This window comes from Ischnura elegans (genome assembly GCF_921293095.1).
Source record: "Ischnura elegans chromosome 13 unlocalized genomic scaffold, ioIscEleg1.1 SUPER_13_unloc_4, whole genome shotgun sequence".
Classification (NCBI taxonomy): Eukaryota; Metazoa; Arthropoda; class Insecta; order Odonata; family Coenagrionidae; genus Ischnura; species Ischnura elegans.
Window position 1 is genome coordinate 6055539 of NW_025791660.1, and position 17940 is coordinate 6073478.

A 17940-nucleotide genomic window follows, 5' to 3' on the forward strand; every position below is an offset into this window, starting at 1 on the left:
TTGTTCTCATGTTATAACCTGAAATATAGGCTGTAGGGCCCGTTGGACCCTCCTTGCCCGGATAAGGGTTAATTAACACCAATATTATTGACTTAAGTAAAAAATTACTATTTAATGTGAAAATGTTGCACATTCGAGGGAGGAAGCATCTCAAGAAAGCCATTGTTTAAAAAATCAGAAATAGTCAACCATATGAAGAAGATTTTTCTATTTACTATTTTCTATGCATCAAATACTATCATTTTTAAAAAGAAACAAATTTACATAGAAAATATAAACATTTACAAAAATTTACAATAATAGTTGGAATACAATGTAATATCTTATCCAGGAGTCCTAAGTGGTGTTGGGCGATATTCTGGGTGCCAGTGCGGGTAAAATCTGCCTTCTCTCGGAAGGGGAGGGGTGCTAGGTTGAGGGTAGGAATAAGTTAACTTAAGTTAATTGATCCTCCAGAGTAGGTGGCGACGGACAACTAGCAACTCACTGGCTCCCAAACCTGTCTGAGTTTCGGAGGAGGATGGGCAAAAGGACAGGATGTGTGAATTACATAAAGAATTTGGAGGTAGAACTAACTTAGAATCCTCAGGCTCTTGCCAACCTTGAAGATGGCAAACCCAAACAGCAAAGTCTGGCTCCCAAAAATCCCGACACCAAGTGACTATCTGTAGTCTCCCGTTGGTCTACCTACTGCAGGGGCTTTAGGGGTTGTCTTCCTCCCCTCCTGCATAGGCCTCCACTGCAGTCTACTGAGGTAACTAAAAAAAACATTTGTGGCACTAACAAAAGGAATTTATTTTACGTTCCAGGATTGCCTCTTCTGTATTGGGAATTGGAAAGTCAAGGAAGGAGCGATTACCCATTCTAACCACATTGTGTAACCTATTTGGTAAGTAGGAAGTTGGGAATGCATTTAATCTATGCTTTTCCATGAATTATTTATTATTGTGTGACTTCCTTGCTTGAAAGATGCATGCCTGCCTGGAACCAAATTTTATCTAATAAAATAAAGAAACTGAGTTTGAACGTAATTTATGGTAAGAATGGATAGCATATATTTCTTGTGTTTCATCCAAAAAAATTTTTGCCATGGTATACTTCGTTCTTATTCCCACGTTTACACACTTTCTGAAAGCTTTTCCGAAGCTAATTAAAACGAAATCTCCATTTTTCTATTCATCAAGAAATAGTCATATCGCAACGTTTGTGTGTACGAAATAGCTTTTGCTCACTTGAGACAGTGTCAGAGGCCAGCATTTGTCAGGTCTAATGAGCTGGTTATTGTTTGCTTTTTTTTTAAATGGAGTTTTGAACCATAACCTTTGTCATGTGGTCTGAGAGACCACTGAGTTTTTTAAATTATGAATGCTTTCGAAATGACTATTGTGTTTGCCAATAATTCCTGTTATCTTCATATTTTTTATGCTACTGATATCACAGCCTCTAAAACTAACGCTTTTATTTTTTATTTCTGTAAATATCCAACTGAATTCAATTAATGGTGTGTGAGACCACACGCCACTCATGCGAAATGCATCAATGAACGAAATATGTTCAATTTTTTCCAATTAAATACCCATTTCAATTTAATATTCATGGCATGGTAAAATGTTGGATATTAAAACGTATTATAATGCGTTTTAGACATCAGTTTTTTATTCTATTTCAAAGACCTGTTGATACCTTAGAATTGACCCATATAGTTGATGCATAAAATGGAATATAAATTTCTGAATACCTCAGCAGTTAAAAACATAAAACTTAGCAAGAAAAATGGCTTGAAATTTTCATTACTTATGTAAAAAAACAATATATTATTATGCGAAAGTTCCACAGAGAAAAATTCATTTGCCTTGACCGGGATTCGAACCCGGATCCCCTGATTTCCGGTTGAGTGCTTTAGCCAGTTAAGCTGCTCAGGCGTCATTCTTCCCTGTGGATATTTTCGGACTTTACCATACAAGATGTTGCTGGACTGCTTAGCATATGATTCCACAAGCAGTCCAAATCGTGCGCACAGCTCCAAAGCCGAAGAGCAGGCCCGTATATAGAACACAAAGAGGTGTTCGCTCAGACTAATTCGGAATTCGGCAAAACGGAATATATTATTATTTATGCTGTTATTTAAGAGTTCTCTTTGGGCTCATTGAGAGCTTTCTTCGAGAGTACACAATCTTTAGGCTATAAAAAGGTTTTACTCGTACTATTACTGCTCCATTTAAGAACTGGTTTTGAATTCCACGTATCTGTGAGTTCACATGTACAGAAAAGTGGTTTGCACGAATACTTCAAAACCGCTGCATGACATCAGAAATCAAAATTTTAAGGCACCACGCCTCTTAGTCGCGTCTTGCACATGTTGCCCGGGTTACAACTGCTGTAGGACGTGCATCAGTGAACACGTAGCGCAATTGCACACTGCGAGGATTCAAAAACGGGAACACAGTGCTCTCGTAAATGCAGCTAGTATGTGATCACTTGCGTTTTATTCTATAGATTTTAGTTTATAGATTCTCGTGGAAGTAATAAGCCTGGTGTGTCCTACCATTCAAATGCAGTGATTCTGGTGGTTTTGCATCCGATTTAAATTTTCATAAAGATTGCCGAGAACACTGAGTGAGAGTGAAATTCGTGCACGGATATACCGCAGCCGTATTATCGGGAGTGTGCTGTTATTTCAATTTCTTAATTAAAGTGTTTATGGTAACATTTTATAAAAGCCTTCTGTAATTGTAAAAAAGAGAAAATATTGGACAGGCGGTCTCACTATTATTGATAGAAAATATGTTTATTTATTTTAACCGATTTTTCCTTATCAAAGTTAAGTGGGAGATTCATCCCCCAAAAAGGCTTTCTCTCCATCATGTGTCTCCATTTTTACCAAAAAAATTACTTAACACATTCCGTGCTCACTGTTTTTTAAAGAAAATGCTCAGTGGCTGACATTTCGGATAAAAGTTGTATTTTGTATTATTAACTTAACGACGTGATCTTATGAGTTTTGATTCTTTGTACATGTATTTACTATTTTTCCCAAAAGTAACCCTCCATTTGTTAAAAAATTAATTAAAATTTTCCAAGTATCCTGTCAATCTTTTGATACCTTGCCGCAATACATTTATATGATTCCGATATTTCTTTGCTTTTTGTCAGTACTGTGGCAAAAACCAGTTTAGACCAAATCATTTTGTGGGAAACTCTAATGAAAATAGTAATTCAGCTAATTTTTTTATCTGGAAATTTTACATTTGAATACAATTTTAAATTTTTAATTGGGCTGAATGAAATATAATAAATATCAACAATATTTGTGGCAAAAGTGGTGTTCCCTATCATGGATAATGCGACTGAGCGATTCGATAAGCTCTGGGAAAATTTTGTGATGGCATGCATAGGTTAATTAATAAAAAGGAAAATTTATATAAAAGAAGAATTATATTGATGAAACATCGTCAAACAAATCAGAAATTGTCAACCATAAGAAAAAGATTTTTCTATTTACTATTTATATTGCATCAAATAATATCATTTTGAAAATACACAAATTTACGCATAAAAATAAGAAGATGTAAATTTTATAAAACAATTTTGTTCAGCTGTGTAAATAATTTTCTCCATAACCAATTCTTGTGATACTTCAGAAAACACTCAAGACATAATCATGGGTCAGCCAGGCAGGTGGGGCAATAATATGAAGTGTCCTAGCAGACATTCTTCTTGATGTGCTATCTACACCTCTTTTGTTTTAGTCTTTTCTGTCTTTGTCTTTTAGTCGGGGAAATGTCTTGATAAGCCGTTGGTTTTGAATGAGGTGTGCTGGGATGATGGTTGTCTCTTAAAGGGAGCTGGAGTTATAGATATTGTTAAAAGTGATTCTAAAATTTGAATTCAAAAGTCGATAGAAGGAATTTTCAAAAAATATTCTGAGCATAAAAAGTAACGGTTCAGCAACAGTAAGATTAGTAGGTAGATTCCCAAATTTTTGTACCATGTGATGGATTTCCTTTCAGTGGGATAGGAAGACCTTTTTTGATCCCAATTATCGATGCCACTCACATAATTCTTATATTCAATCACTTCCTGTGGCTTTCTTGGTGTGCAACCAAGGATATGAGATACTTAAAAATAAACTTTTTTATTATACACTAGAGGACGCAATAAACTTCAAATCATCTTCGTATATCAAGCTATGTATAGAAAAATCAATTGATCTTCGTTCGTCTCGCCAACATCCGAAAACGGCAAAAGCGACCTTCTTCTCTCAACCACGGCACGGATTATCTTATCATTATGTTAGAAATAACTACATCAACGTATAGGTACCTACCAACAATTTCTTTGGTTGGTACTGTTTATTGGTTATCACTATTACATTCGGTTTTTTAATAAAACTTGCTTATGTTTGGATTTAAATAGTTTCTCTGATGAAGAAGCGTTTGCAGTTCTTGGGCCAATAGTTCGCGTCACTATTTGATTGTGAGATTTAATTGTCAGCTTTCTTATCTGGATTACCCGAGGGGTAGAGGCTAGCCATTGTGTTCAGCTCAAAATCCATTGCCTTCATCTTCATCTCGTGATCCCATATCTCAGTAATCTTGCAAAGAATCGCAACCTACCCAAGAAAAAATGTTAAAAAGATATTTATCCTTCTTATCCATTATGTTCAGTCGAGAAAATGGCAATTATTTTTGCCCAAGGGAAGACTAACAATGTAGTATATTCGCAATACCTACTCCTCCATTTTTTATGAGGCACTAAAGATTAGATAAGTCCGCTGTCTGTGGGTGTAAAGGCCATTTCCTAAGTCATGAGACGAGTGCGAGTTGCATCTCACGAATTGATCCACCATATTTTCTTCAACACCTGTTATCTGAGAAGTATTTGTCCATCATATTGGATTGTAATTTCTGCAAGTTTAAAAAGGCATTAAGGAAAGGTTTGCTTCGTACGAGTATAATAATTTTCCCATTTCAGTGACAGAAGTAATTTATTTTACGTGTCAGGATTGCCTTCTCTGTATTGGAAATACGGGAGTCGAGGAAAGTTCGAATATCTATTTCAACCAGATTGCCTAACCTAGTGAGTAAGTACGTGCAAATGCATTTTATTGCAGCTTTTTTATGAATTATCCATTGCTGCGTGATTGCCTTACTTTAAATAAGCATGCCATTCACATGCATGATCTTATCTAATACAATCGACCAACTGAGTTTGAATATAATGTATGATAAGAACGGATAGTAAATATTTCTCTTGTTATATCCAAAAAACGTTTTTTGCCACAGTTTACTCTGTACTTATTCCATACCTGAAAAACATTACTACGAAAATCTATTTCAAATGAAATCCACCAATTTCTTTTCCACGAGACGTAGTCCTATCGCAAAATAATTATACGAAATAGCTTTTCAACTACCTCAATCAGAGGCCGGCATGAGTCAGTTCTTATGAGCTTATTATTTACTGCTTTTGTTTAAAATGATGTTAAAATCTATAAGATACTCTCATCTTACCATTGAGAATATCTAAACTTTCATTTTTCAAGCAAGGGTGATTAAATACATGTTTTAGAAAGGCCATCTGTTTCTGTAAAAATGAGGAAAATATTCAAGATTATTATTGATACATAAAACTTATTTAAATATTATATTAATATTTGCAGAGAAAATAGGTTAGAATAATAAAATAAAGATAAAGTACGTCCTGAAAAGGCATTAGTCCTCATTTTACTATTCAATTTCTTTAGAGATGCAGACAATGCAAAATATTCCTAACAACCAAAACGAAACAATACCAACTGAAATAATTAAATCTCGAAAATGGATTTGCGTGTATTCCAAAGTCTGGCTGAATATTGCGAAGTCTTGCAAGTGTGACATCCAACGTTTTTTTTTTTCATTATATCCCAGATAGCACAAAGTAAGGGAGTTATCTGTTTCTTGTGATTTTCTTCGGTAAAATTGACAAGCAGCTTATCGTAAGGTACGGGGCTTATATTAAGGAAGGGTAAGATTTTAGAGAAGAATAGGTAAGAAATGCCATCAATGAGTCTTTATGAGAGCAAATGGTAACAGATTTTCCCGTAAATAGAAAAAAATTAATAACTGCAAGGGACCGGCTGGTGAAGATAAAAAGCATAATAAAAGTACATTTTTCTTGCGGCGAAAAGAAAAAAATAATGCTTAGGAGTTTCGAACGAATGATTTACGTATCCACAGTTCTGCACTCTAACTACATCACCACTGCAGCTGATAACTGCATTGGTCATAGTTACCAGTTTAAAATTCAATAACGTAGAAAAACTTTGCTGGTATATGCGTGAACAACTGAAACTATTCAAGGTCCACATGATACAACATTTATGAATTTTAATTTATGGCCTGATAACGCGATGAATACAATATGTATATTAGAGATTACCAAAGGCATTTTTATATTACTCTACGTCACTATTCGTGTGAAATTGTGTTTTTCTTCCGTCTGTCCTTTCTTTTGTCCGCTGTTTTGCCATCAGTGCATAAACGTGAATGATTTTCAAATTATGGACATTTAATGTTATTTCTACTCATGTTATAGAAGTGCCAAGAATGGAAAAATTATTCTTATTCGTAAATACCTTAATGAATACTCTAAATCGATAGAATAATCTACGGAAGTGCTGAAAGTTTGGCATCCATTTTGTCATTACTCTGTATGTTTGTCGGCCTGGCCGTCAGAAACCCATAACAAGCTTACTTGATAAGCGCCTTCTGTATTTCTTCCTTTCATCTTATATCAATGGTTTATAATGTGCTAGCTGGGATGCAGTAAGCACAATCCGAAATACCCTGTAAACAATACGCTGAATTTGAAAGTTAAGGATACGATCTTCAGTGAGCTACTGTTCAAGGTGAGGTGATAGTACAATTCTGAAAGAGAGTAAGACTATTTAGAAATCTCCATTACCATGGGGTGAGGTCCAAATAACGCTACATTGGCTACAGTGCAATCTCGAGGAAAGTGCTCCGGAGCAGCGGTCAACAGGCGATATGTTCGCCATGAGAATTTCTTTCCGAAGCGGTCAAGATTGAAGTCAAAACGTTGGAATGAACTAAGGCAGGCTAGCTGGATTACGAGATGAAGGAGATTGTTTCAATTGTGACAAGAGGCGATCAAGGCCATTGTATATTAATGGTTGTGGTTGAATATAATTAGAATAAACTTTATTTGGAAGTTTGTGGTTCCACAAAGGAAAACAAGGAACTTGGGGCTAATTGCTCATACCTAACCCCGCATACCTCTTGCTTTATAAACTCATTACCTTACTAAAGAGAAAAGTGGGTGATCTACAGTTTAATAACTTGTAATATATTCACTTAATATGACTAGCGACTATTATAAAACTTTAATCTGTTGTCTTTATTTCATATATCTTATTTTTCCGTCATGTTTATAGCATGAGATGATGTGCCTAAATATGTTCAGTCTTAAATCGTTTCTAGTGCTACATGCCCTTTTAATAGTTATGTCGCCTTCTGTGTGTAAAAGACGCTTCCAGAGGCATTTGAGTGTATTTTGGGGGAGATAAAGGAATGTGCACGGAGAGATAGAGCTCGCTTTACATTCATTTAAATCACAGTTAAATTAATATCCTACCTGTAAATGCCAGTGTCTTCTTGTAATTGGGATTACGAACAACGTAAGACAATTAATGTGCCAAAATATTCTCTTTATTGTTAATATGATATTTTATGATTGATACTCAATCCAAAACAAACGCAATGATAACCAGGTTAAAAAACTTGTCTTTTTGTTTTCAAAGAATCAGGGGGGCACGTGAACCTGTACCCCTCCCCAATATCCCCATCTGTACTCTAGTCATCTGAGCGTTGTTCAGCCAACAAATTTTACTCTTTAATTGATGACAGAATAGTTTATTCTTATTTCAAGTAAAAATATTCAACGTGTGCTAAGTGAAAGATAGAAAAGTTATGCTCCAATATAATATGAGGCCACCTCTAATATCTGTGTAGACTTATTTTTTACTGAAGAAATTGGACGAGATCGTGTAGGTGAGTAGGACCATTATCGTGGAGAATTTAAATCTCAATTAATGCCATAAAAATAAGATAAGTGAAATATTGAACGATGTTGTCCATTTGACTCAATTTTGTTTTAATTCATGTACACTAAGTCACTGGCGATGAGAAATATCCAATAGAGATAAATAGGATATCAGGGGGAGATAAGAAGTGGACAGGAGGAGTATGTAAGGAAGATAAGCAGGGGTGGTGTGGGGTGATTGGGGCCCACGGCTGGGGCTCAAAATAGGGGGGCTAAAAATCTTAACCGGTGAGCCCTGCCTTGGAATACTTAGGAAATCCCTGCGTGGAAATGGATTTTGACGCCATCCTGCTTCTTAAAATCCTGATAAAAGTTCATGAAAAGTACAATTTTGTAAGATATAGTAGTGTGAAAAGTGGAAATTTCACAGCTTATGAAATTCAATAATGTAGAAGTGCTGTTTTTTTCTCCACCTCCGATGAACTGGAGACAAAGGAACTGAAGACGAAGTGGTGGATTAAAAATTTGGTAGTCCAATGATTAAGTTAAGTAACATAATTTAAGTGATGGTGTATATGGGGAAGGCAATTGAGAGCTAAGGTAATTTGCATTTCTAAGAGAAGAGGAGGAATGGAGGAGGAAAACCTGGCGTAAGCATGCTTTCAATTTATGGCACAAAGGGGAATAAGACAGCGTTTCATAAGATGGACAAATTATTGTACTTGAATTGCCCTCTAGAAAGTAACCGAGCAAATATTGATAATTATATGATGTACTTTCACCCATGCCAGCATCCGCTATTAAGTTGTTACTCAGTTTATTTATTTACTTGTTAACCTTTTTCCCATTTGAATACAAGTGGGCAGCACTTTTCCACAACATTTCAATGAGTATGATGCGTTTTAGCTCACAGAGTCATCATCTGGTACAAGAATTGTTCATGAAATACTGTGGAAAAGTGTTACCATCTCTAATTTAAATATTTCAAACTTCCACCATGTAGCACCTGCATCTGTTGATTTTCATCTATTGTTCTTATTTCTTTTTTCTGTTTTTTCAGCAGCCTGTTTTCCCATCTAATCATGTCACCTAATAGATTTTCGAGCATTTCATCTATATTTTCATTCTAACCTCACTTCCCTCTTTATTATAGGTTTGGTAATAAACGATCAGTATTCCTGCTTGGTAGAAAACTGTCCCGACATTTTCAGTGTAGCTGTATCTATTTTGGTCTCCAGCTGAATTGTTCTTTCCTCATAAAAACGATGGTTGTGAGTGATTGAAGTTTAAATAAATGCCATTCCAGATCATTTTCCTATTTATTCTGGGTTGCATTGTAAGCCAGATATTTTTTCTCAAGTCACGCTTATGCTTTAGTTTTTATGTTCCCACTCTGCTTTTGACAACTTTTAAGGTAATAATTTGAAATTCATTCTTTTTCTTTGCAGTCAACATTTCATCCTTTCATAGCAACATTGAGATCGTGTTACTCCTCGCTGACCAACGCCACCACACCTGATTCCCATTGGAAACACCCTGTATTCTGAATCCAACATACTCTTAAATAATTATTTCATTCTTTCGAAATAATGGCAAGCAACATTTCTGCTAGCGGCGCTGAGCAATTTGTTGAGGAGAGGCTTTTAAATGGATTGTTTACTGGTCCATTGCTTCAGCATAAAGAGCTGTTGAACATGTTGGAAGATGTTGATGTTCGGTACATGCGGCAAAAAACACTTTTGCATGTTGGTGTGGGACTTGGAAAAACTGACTGGGTGGAGGAACTATTGGCGAGAGGGGCCGACACAGACATTACAGATGACAGTCAACAGAATGCATTGTCTTCGGCTGAGGAGATGGTGCGGCAGTTCCCTGACGATGTAGAACGCTCAAAAGTGCTGCAGTTGGTGACGTTGGTTCACAAGAGGGACCAAGTTATTTTGCATCGTCTGGAAGCATCTTCGAGTAGGAGCACTGATCATGCAACACCCGTGGCTAGCCCAGAATGTGATGTTGCATCTCTCAAGTCCTCCGTGGACTCATTGAGGCGAGAGATGAAATCTCTTGTGCGACAGCTGAGCTCATCGTTGGAGGAACTCAAGGCGCAAGTGTGTGGCCATGACACACCGTTGCGTTGTCTGGAAGAGCCCGTGGCATCAACAGCGGAGGATGTAACGTCGATCAAGTTTGGATTTAGTGGGGAGGCATCTTTAAGTCAACCTACATCCGATCCGGCCAGAGCAAGGCAGGAGTGCGTGGATGCCATGATGCAAAAGACGCGGATAGTGTATGGAAGTGGAGTTGATGAAATGCGTAAGATGTATGAGAGACTGTATGATGGAGATGAGTGTACTGCGTGTATTATTAAGTTTTTAAGTGGGGATGATCGGGTGAAGGTGATGGTGGACAGTGATTCTTATTACATTGGAGGGATGAAGGAGAAATTTGTGGATTTGGATGGGACACAGAGGAATGGGAGTAAATGGGAAGCATTTTGTGATTTTGAGAGTGAGACTGTATATTTGGGTGCAAAGGATTGTTCTGGTATTAGAGAGGAATTCGTATTTGCTGAGTTAGGTTGTGCCCTCTCACAATTATCACTGAAGTTAGTTTTTGATAATGAGGGGAGGCCACATAGCAGGAGAGATGTTGAAGGCGAGCTTGAGTGGATGAGGGCTCTAGAGGAGTTGGAGGAGAAAATGAAGAGGGGAGAGGTATTAGATGATGATATCAAAGTTGCATTGGATGGGAAGACACTGAAGGCAAAGGTATGTTGGCTGGCTGCAGCTGTCCCTTGGATTATCGCTTATTATGGATCCACAGATGGAAGAGCTAGACTGCTGAAGAATTACCCTCTCCTCCTCTCTCTCTATTCTAACAATGTGATGGGAACACTTCTAGCCAGTGCAAAGGTGGGTATTATGTCTATTTCTTATGCTTTTTTCATTACATCATGGTCTTTATTAAAACATTGAAATCATAATAGCTGTTTTAGCCAATAAATCGGTAATTAATAAATGTAAATGTAAACAAACTTTTGAATAGTTGAAAGATTTGTTCGTAATTTAATTTTCCAAGATTTCCCAATATTCGGCCACACGGTGGAGATAGGAATGGCATGCAGAGGTGAAATGAAAGTTCTGGTACATTGAATACATCCTTAGATATTCCTCTCATGTGTTCTATGAGGCCTATTACGAACGGCTTACCGCATGCGGTGAGATACCGCCTGCGGTATCATACCGCCCCGAAGCGCGTTTACCGCCCCCGAGCGATTACGAGTGGCCACCGGTCGGTATCATACCACGGCTTAGGGGTCGGTATGATACCACGGCCAGCTACCCCGGTGGTGAGATACCGACCCCCTAATGGCGGACGTCTGTTTACATTTTTCGGGTCGAGCTGGCGTTTTTAAAACAAAATATCCGACGATAGAAACTCGGAAGCTATCATATTTTGTGTTATTTATAATATTAATATCTGAGTAAGCGTATAAAATATAAAACTGGAGCCGACTGGAGCAGTTGAACAAAAAAAGTATAATACCCATATAACAACGTTGTAGCCGTCTGAGCTGAGAGAGAGAGAGCCACGGCCGTAGGAGATGGATACGTTGATTGTAAGTTGACCCTCATTCATTTATTTAATTAGAACAATTTGGATGTTTTTTAATGTCCGCTATGTTTTTATATGCAAAAACATCTTCCATTTCTTCATAGGTTCCGGAAAATTCGTCGTTAAGGACTGCCTGTGCTGGTATTGTATGGTGAATACAGCTGTTGCTCGCCGCTTGGAGATTTCTACGAACATCTATTGTGGCAAAATATTATTTTTTCAACGTGACAACTTCTTGTATTGCAAGGTGAATACTACTTTTGCTCGCTGCTTGGAGATTTCTACGAACATCTTCTGTGCCAAAGTAGTGTTATTTTCAACGTTATAACTGCTTGAATAGTGAGGTGAATGTAACTTTTGCTCGCTGTTTGGAGATTTCTACGAACATCTTTTGTTTCAAAATAGTATTATTTTCAATGTGACAACTACCGTTAATCACAGTACCAGTGGTTGTAATGCACAAAGTTTGACGAGGTTGACAAACATCTGCCAAGAGCTGTAGTTATCACTGTTCCATTGTGGTTGGTTTTTAAACAGTGGTTTACGCTATCGAGAAGTGTCTGATAGTAATGTAAAGATTGTCAGTGGCGTTTATACCTTCGTCATTCACCGCAGAGATAACATTTTACAATCAAGCTATCAAGTTCAAAGCCATGTGTGAAATTTGTTTATATACTAGTATATCAATTTCGTACCAAGGAGTTGTTGTGAGAAAAGTCACCTGTGCCACTTGCGTAGGATAATGTGAGGATTAAAATCAGTGATTATATAGTTGTTTTCATCATAGCGAGCTCTTGATTGTAATGTTTACGTGATGAATATAGGAATGGTAGTGACTTCCAGTTTTTGATGATCGTATTTGCCTATTTACCATTATCTATAATGGTGTGAGCATGTATCGATTGTGGATTTTACCTGAAATATTGAAATAAGTTGTAGCCTGTGTGTGTGATTGCCGAGGAACCGATTCGCGATCTCACATGTTTATTGTGGGCAGACTGTTTTGCTGTGGTTGTGTACCCGTGATTAAACCAAAGAAACGGTGAAACTCTGTGACATTATATTGAAATAAAATTTTATTGTAACCAGAAGTGAATATTTTGTGTTTTTTAATTCTCCATTGCTTTTCATAGATAACAGCCAAAAGTTATTTTTCATTATTTTTAAAAGTGCCTTTCTTGTTCTCTGAATTTGCATTAGGTTTCCAAACCCCGTTACTTACACGAAAGGAATGCAGAGCAACAGATATTATGTCATTTCACAGATGTTGATTGTCATATTGTCTGTGATTAAGGCTCTCAAGCTAAGTATTCGTGGTGGATTTTCATATATTTTTTAAGAATGGACATTTCGGTCAAAACTATAATGGAATTGGTGGTTCACCTTGCCCGTTGGCCCTAAAAGTACTTCTATCGTAATTTTTCAATGGTCTGCCATGCAATTTGTCACTACCTGCGTCTGCTCATACGTGATTTTTTGATGATATCTTCCGTAAGTCACGGCTAATTATTGTTTTATTCAACTTTTTATCCTATAAGTAAGAATTGAGGAGCAAAATTCGTTCATTTTTCAAACTTTTAAGGTGAATTAACGAAGAACACATCCTTATTAATCCATAAATACCACTAATTGCCTTAATCGACTGCCAACAACTCTTGCCGAAATATTCGTCTGCTAGGAACAGTTGCCGCGGAATTGGAACACCGCACGCCCTTGCCATTGGCTACACCATTTTCGGGCTGAATGAGCTCAGAATTTTTCATACAAACGTCACTTCCGCCGCATCGCTCCTTACCGACCCCCTGACACGTACTCTCCGCCCGGCGGTGACTTGCCGACCGTCCCATTCGTAATCGCAAGGGGCGGTATGATACCGTATACCGAACGAAAACTCCGCCCGGCGGTAGCGTACCGCCCGCTCGTTCGTAATAGGCCCCTATGAGTACTTAGATTTAATGGTAGTGGGGTTTTGTAATATTAGAATATTTAAATGCAATTTATTTTATTCCAACATTCTACTATCGGTATTCCAAGATGCAGATTTCTTTTCAAAAGATAACATGTATTGAAGATCTTATGTGTCATAAGTTTAAGAAAGTGACTTCAAAACTAACAAACTAATCTAATGGATAAATATCGAAGTTAAAGATAAAATAATATAAGGAAATTGAAGAGAGCCCATATTCAAATCCATGATAGAGCAATCCAGTGATTCATACGTGAATTCCAAACAATAGTGAAAGTCTTCCAACATATTTCACTTCTAAAATAAAAGATATTTGTAGAACATGGGTTTGTTGGAAGATATTTGATAATTGTTGCTTATAAATACTGCCATTGAACTCTTGTAAATGGAAGTCATATTTCATCTCACTATGAAGACTGACCTTATATTGACATTGCATTTTGATTGTGATTGCACTACTTTTCATTCCATTAATTTATATTTTCTGTTTCAGAGATGAATTTGCCCTGATATACTTTGGAGATTGTGATGGAGCCAGTTCTGAAGATGAAAATTTTGTTCATATTCATTTATTTTCTTTAAGCCTCTCAGTTTTTTTTGGTTAACTTAATTACTCGTGTGTTTAGTGCAATCGTAACACATATCTTATGATTATACTCAGACATTTTTGTTGATTTCATGTTTCCGACACCATGGTATTTGTATTTTTAATTATAGATCACTTTGAATCCCATTTACGCTATAAGTAAATTGAAGGAATGTACCATTTTGGCTTACCAATGTAATCCTTCAGTTTATCTGAAAGCCATCGTACACATAAATCTATTTGCAACATATGAAGCTCTTTCCAATTTTATAATCATATTTTGCCAGATGTACTCATGTTTGTATAGCCCTTTGATAAAAATTAGTTTGTTTTGGTTCATTGGTCTCACCTTGTTTGAACCATTCACTTGAGAGACATTTCCCTGTAGTTTGCTATTATAATGATGTAGGCATAACATTTTGTAGTAGGCATAACACTATATTCGTCAAAGATTATTAATTTCAAAGATGGTGTACAATTTAAATGTGATGCAAAATATAAATTTACAATCTTGTCATACTTGACATACAATGGTTAAGATGGGATTTTTTTCAATTTTTACCAGTTGGAAGGCATTTAAGAAATGTCGTTATTAAGTAATTAGGTTCTTAGATTCATTTTCCTACATGTTTGTGACCTTAGTACATTTTTGTTGTAGTTGGTCGTTTTCAAATTTTCACTGACGTTAGAGAAGATCATTGCAGTCATTCATGCACGTATATATTTTCAACATTCACATATCCTTTGTATAGTATTCAGTTGACGGGATGTAGGTATCTTCTTATTAATAAGCAATAGTAAATGTCTCCTTATCCTCAGGATTGCTGCTTGGTTTTCAAGGATTTAAGTGAATATAATGGTTAAACATGTTACCTGTTGTCTTGATAATAAATATAGCTATTCCTATTTCATGCCTTTGTGACCCCTCCTTTCTTTGGGTTTTATCGTATATCTAGGGCATATTTTTTTAAATAGCTCTTTATTTGTCCAATCTTCCATTTGATAAATGTGTTTGGGTTTTTTTATTACTTTTTATGTTTCACAATTTTACTTTTTTCTCTATTTTCGGCATTAGCATTTGTTACTCGTTCGTTTCTGTTATTGTGTTATTTGTTAAACAATAGCTATATTCTCTCTGCTACCTGGAGGTAACGGAAATGTGGTTAACCTGGATCCCCCCAAATTTTTTTTTTTATATTTACAATTCATATTCTAGGGGAATGGTAAGGGTCTCATTTTTACTACATTCTGAAAATATTATGTGATCAGTTATGTAGTTTCCGAGATACAGGCTGTGACATAAATGTCACATTGGGCGGATCTGTTGTCTTTTGGTGCGAGGTAATATTTCCCCAGATAAAGCAAATATTTTTCGCATTTGAGCTGCACTGTTCATTTAAATGATAAAAAACTCTAGAAAAACATATTATTAATTACGTACACTATTTTCAAGCTTTGTTTAAATTTAAATTAAATTGTTTAAAAATTTAGCAATAATTTTTGGAGTTCCATTGCCCGCGATTCACAAATTTTAAGATGTAAATTGTGATTTTTTAAGATGTACAAATTTTTTGGATTTTTCAATGTTATTTCACAAATGTGGGGTATATTTAAATTTATAATGTTTATATTATAAACTTGTCAAATACACATCAAGAAAAATTATTTTAAATTTATGTAGTTTTCGGCAGGAGTGTTATGAAATTACAGAACCTTGAATTGACACAATCAATGGATTTGTTGAAGGTACATTTAAATAATATTTTTACATGGCTAATAAGTAAAATGGTTGAAAATGCACTTCTCAATTTTGGAAAATACATAGAATAAATATACATGTTTGAAAAATATTCTCACAACTATTAAGAGTGTAATACAGTATAAAATTGAATGAAATTTGAATCAATTTGTTTCATATAAACTAAAGATTGATTTAGAGTTCAATGCCGGCGTATACGTACCATTTTGAGTGGTAAGTAGTAAAGCAATATTTGTCCATATTACATGCATCGCATGCAGTGCATTTGACGGAAGCGCAATGTTCTCCAGCACGGCGATGCAATCTTTTGTTGTAGTAAAACAGAGACTAATTGATCATTAGCATCGTAACATATTTCACTGTCTGCCTCTGTTGAAAATGAAGTAGTACGGCGGCTATACTTGGCTTTGCATCGATGTATGGTCAGTTATGTTTCCACTATTACACGCCATAGCATCCACTAGTAGCATCTCTGAGCTATCGATATCCCCAATATTAAAAATTTTAATTCAAAAGTAATTACCGGAATAAAAGTTAATAAATGAAAATTTATTGATTAATTGATAAATAATAAATCTTTTGGCGGGAATACGAAGGAAAAAACGTTGAAAATGCAATAAATTCTAACTAGAGCATAAAATTCGAAACTTTGAAGATTTGCATAGGGATCCGCCCAATGTGACATTTATGTCACAGTAACATTTATCAGAGTATATTACAGAAATGGAAAGCAATACCAAACATATTAATGTATTATTAATTATTTTGTATCATTATGTTGATACATACCAAAAATTGTCGCTGTAGCGCATATAGTTAATGAAAAAATTAAATATTTATACAAAGCGAACGTCCATTTTTAGTGTCTAGGGAAGGCACCTAAGTACCAGGGGTACTTAAAGGATAGGTCTTCACTTTCACTTGACAATTCTTACCTTGCGTTGAAGCACTTAGCTTCCTCTTCCTAATAAGGTATAAAACACAGCAATATACCGTGCCCGAACGATGCAAGAGCCATTACAGTGGAGCAATACAGGGTGTGACATTTTTGTTACATTGGGCGGATTAATCCAGGTTAATATAATGTGTAGTTTTTTTCAAAAGAAAATCCATTTACAATAATTGATTTTTCTAAGGTATTTCTGAATTGATAATTTTACCTGTGCTACACCACACCAGTTGGTAAGACAAGATTAACCATCCAGATTTTGAAAATATGTTCCATTAGGTATAAATATAATATAACTATTTCAATAACTAATCTGCAGTAGTGTCATTATATGTGGATTTAAAAAAACATTTTATAATCATGTCAGATGGTGAATATTTTACATGTAAATTGCTTTATGATTATTACTTGTAATTGATAATCTAGGATAATGAATGCATATCAATGAGAAAAACTATGCATCTCTGAATATTCCTCTTTTGTATCTGTTGGCTTATCTCTGAAGAGGAATGGCAACGTATTCTCACTTAAGGTATTGCCTGTTCTTATTTATTTTGCATTATTTTTCTTCACATTTATTTTTCAATTTAAAAATGTCATGATACTATGAGGAAGTAATGTATTTATTTTTCAATAGGTGAATCAATTATCATGTAGTTTTAAATGTATGCATAGTGTTTGTATAATTAAATTACTTATATGGTATCACACTATATTGTGTACAATGCCATTCAAGGCACATTTGGAGAAATAGCATTTCATTGAATGTGATGTGATTAAACCAGTTTTTTTTTATTTTTGCTGCAAACTGTTGTGGAGCTTTATCCAATAATGCACATCATGCTTCATACAGATAAAATAAATCTCGTATGGCTCAAGTTTCAGTGATTTATTTTGGTTTGAAATCATTATCCCGTATGGTGTATCAGATTCAATGATGACAATATTTACAAACAAGGTGCAGAAGGACCACCTGATGTTCATCTCCTATTTGCCATAATGCTTTTCTGTGCTGTGCTCCA

The 17940-nt window shown here is 35.6% G+C and overlaps 1 protein-coding gene across 5 annotated transcripts in view; it reads left to right on the top strand.

The window, feature by feature from the left end:
* The window catches only part of LOC124173172, a 246228-nt gene extending 231768 nt beyond the window's left edge, over nucleotides 1-14460 (top strand). For 3 of the 5 annotated variants that reach the window (XM_046552677.1, XM_046552678.1, XM_046552674.1), the window contains 3 exons: nucleotides 810-889; nucleotides 9492-10955; nucleotides 14118-14460. In XM_046552677.1, the coding sequence (XP_046408633.1) occupies nucleotides 9633-10955; nucleotides 14118-14123 (1329 nt within the window). In that variant the 5' untranslated portion in view covers nucleotides 810-889; nucleotides 9492-9632 and the 3' untranslated portion in view covers nucleotides 14124-14460. Of the gene's footprint in view, nucleotides 1-809; nucleotides 890-5003; nucleotides 5084-9491; nucleotides 10956-14117 lie in introns of those variants that run through there. The other 2 variants (XM_046552675.1, XM_046552676.1) reach the window with 2 other exon arrangements.
* Nucleotides 14461-17940: the final 3480 nt, after the last annotated feature.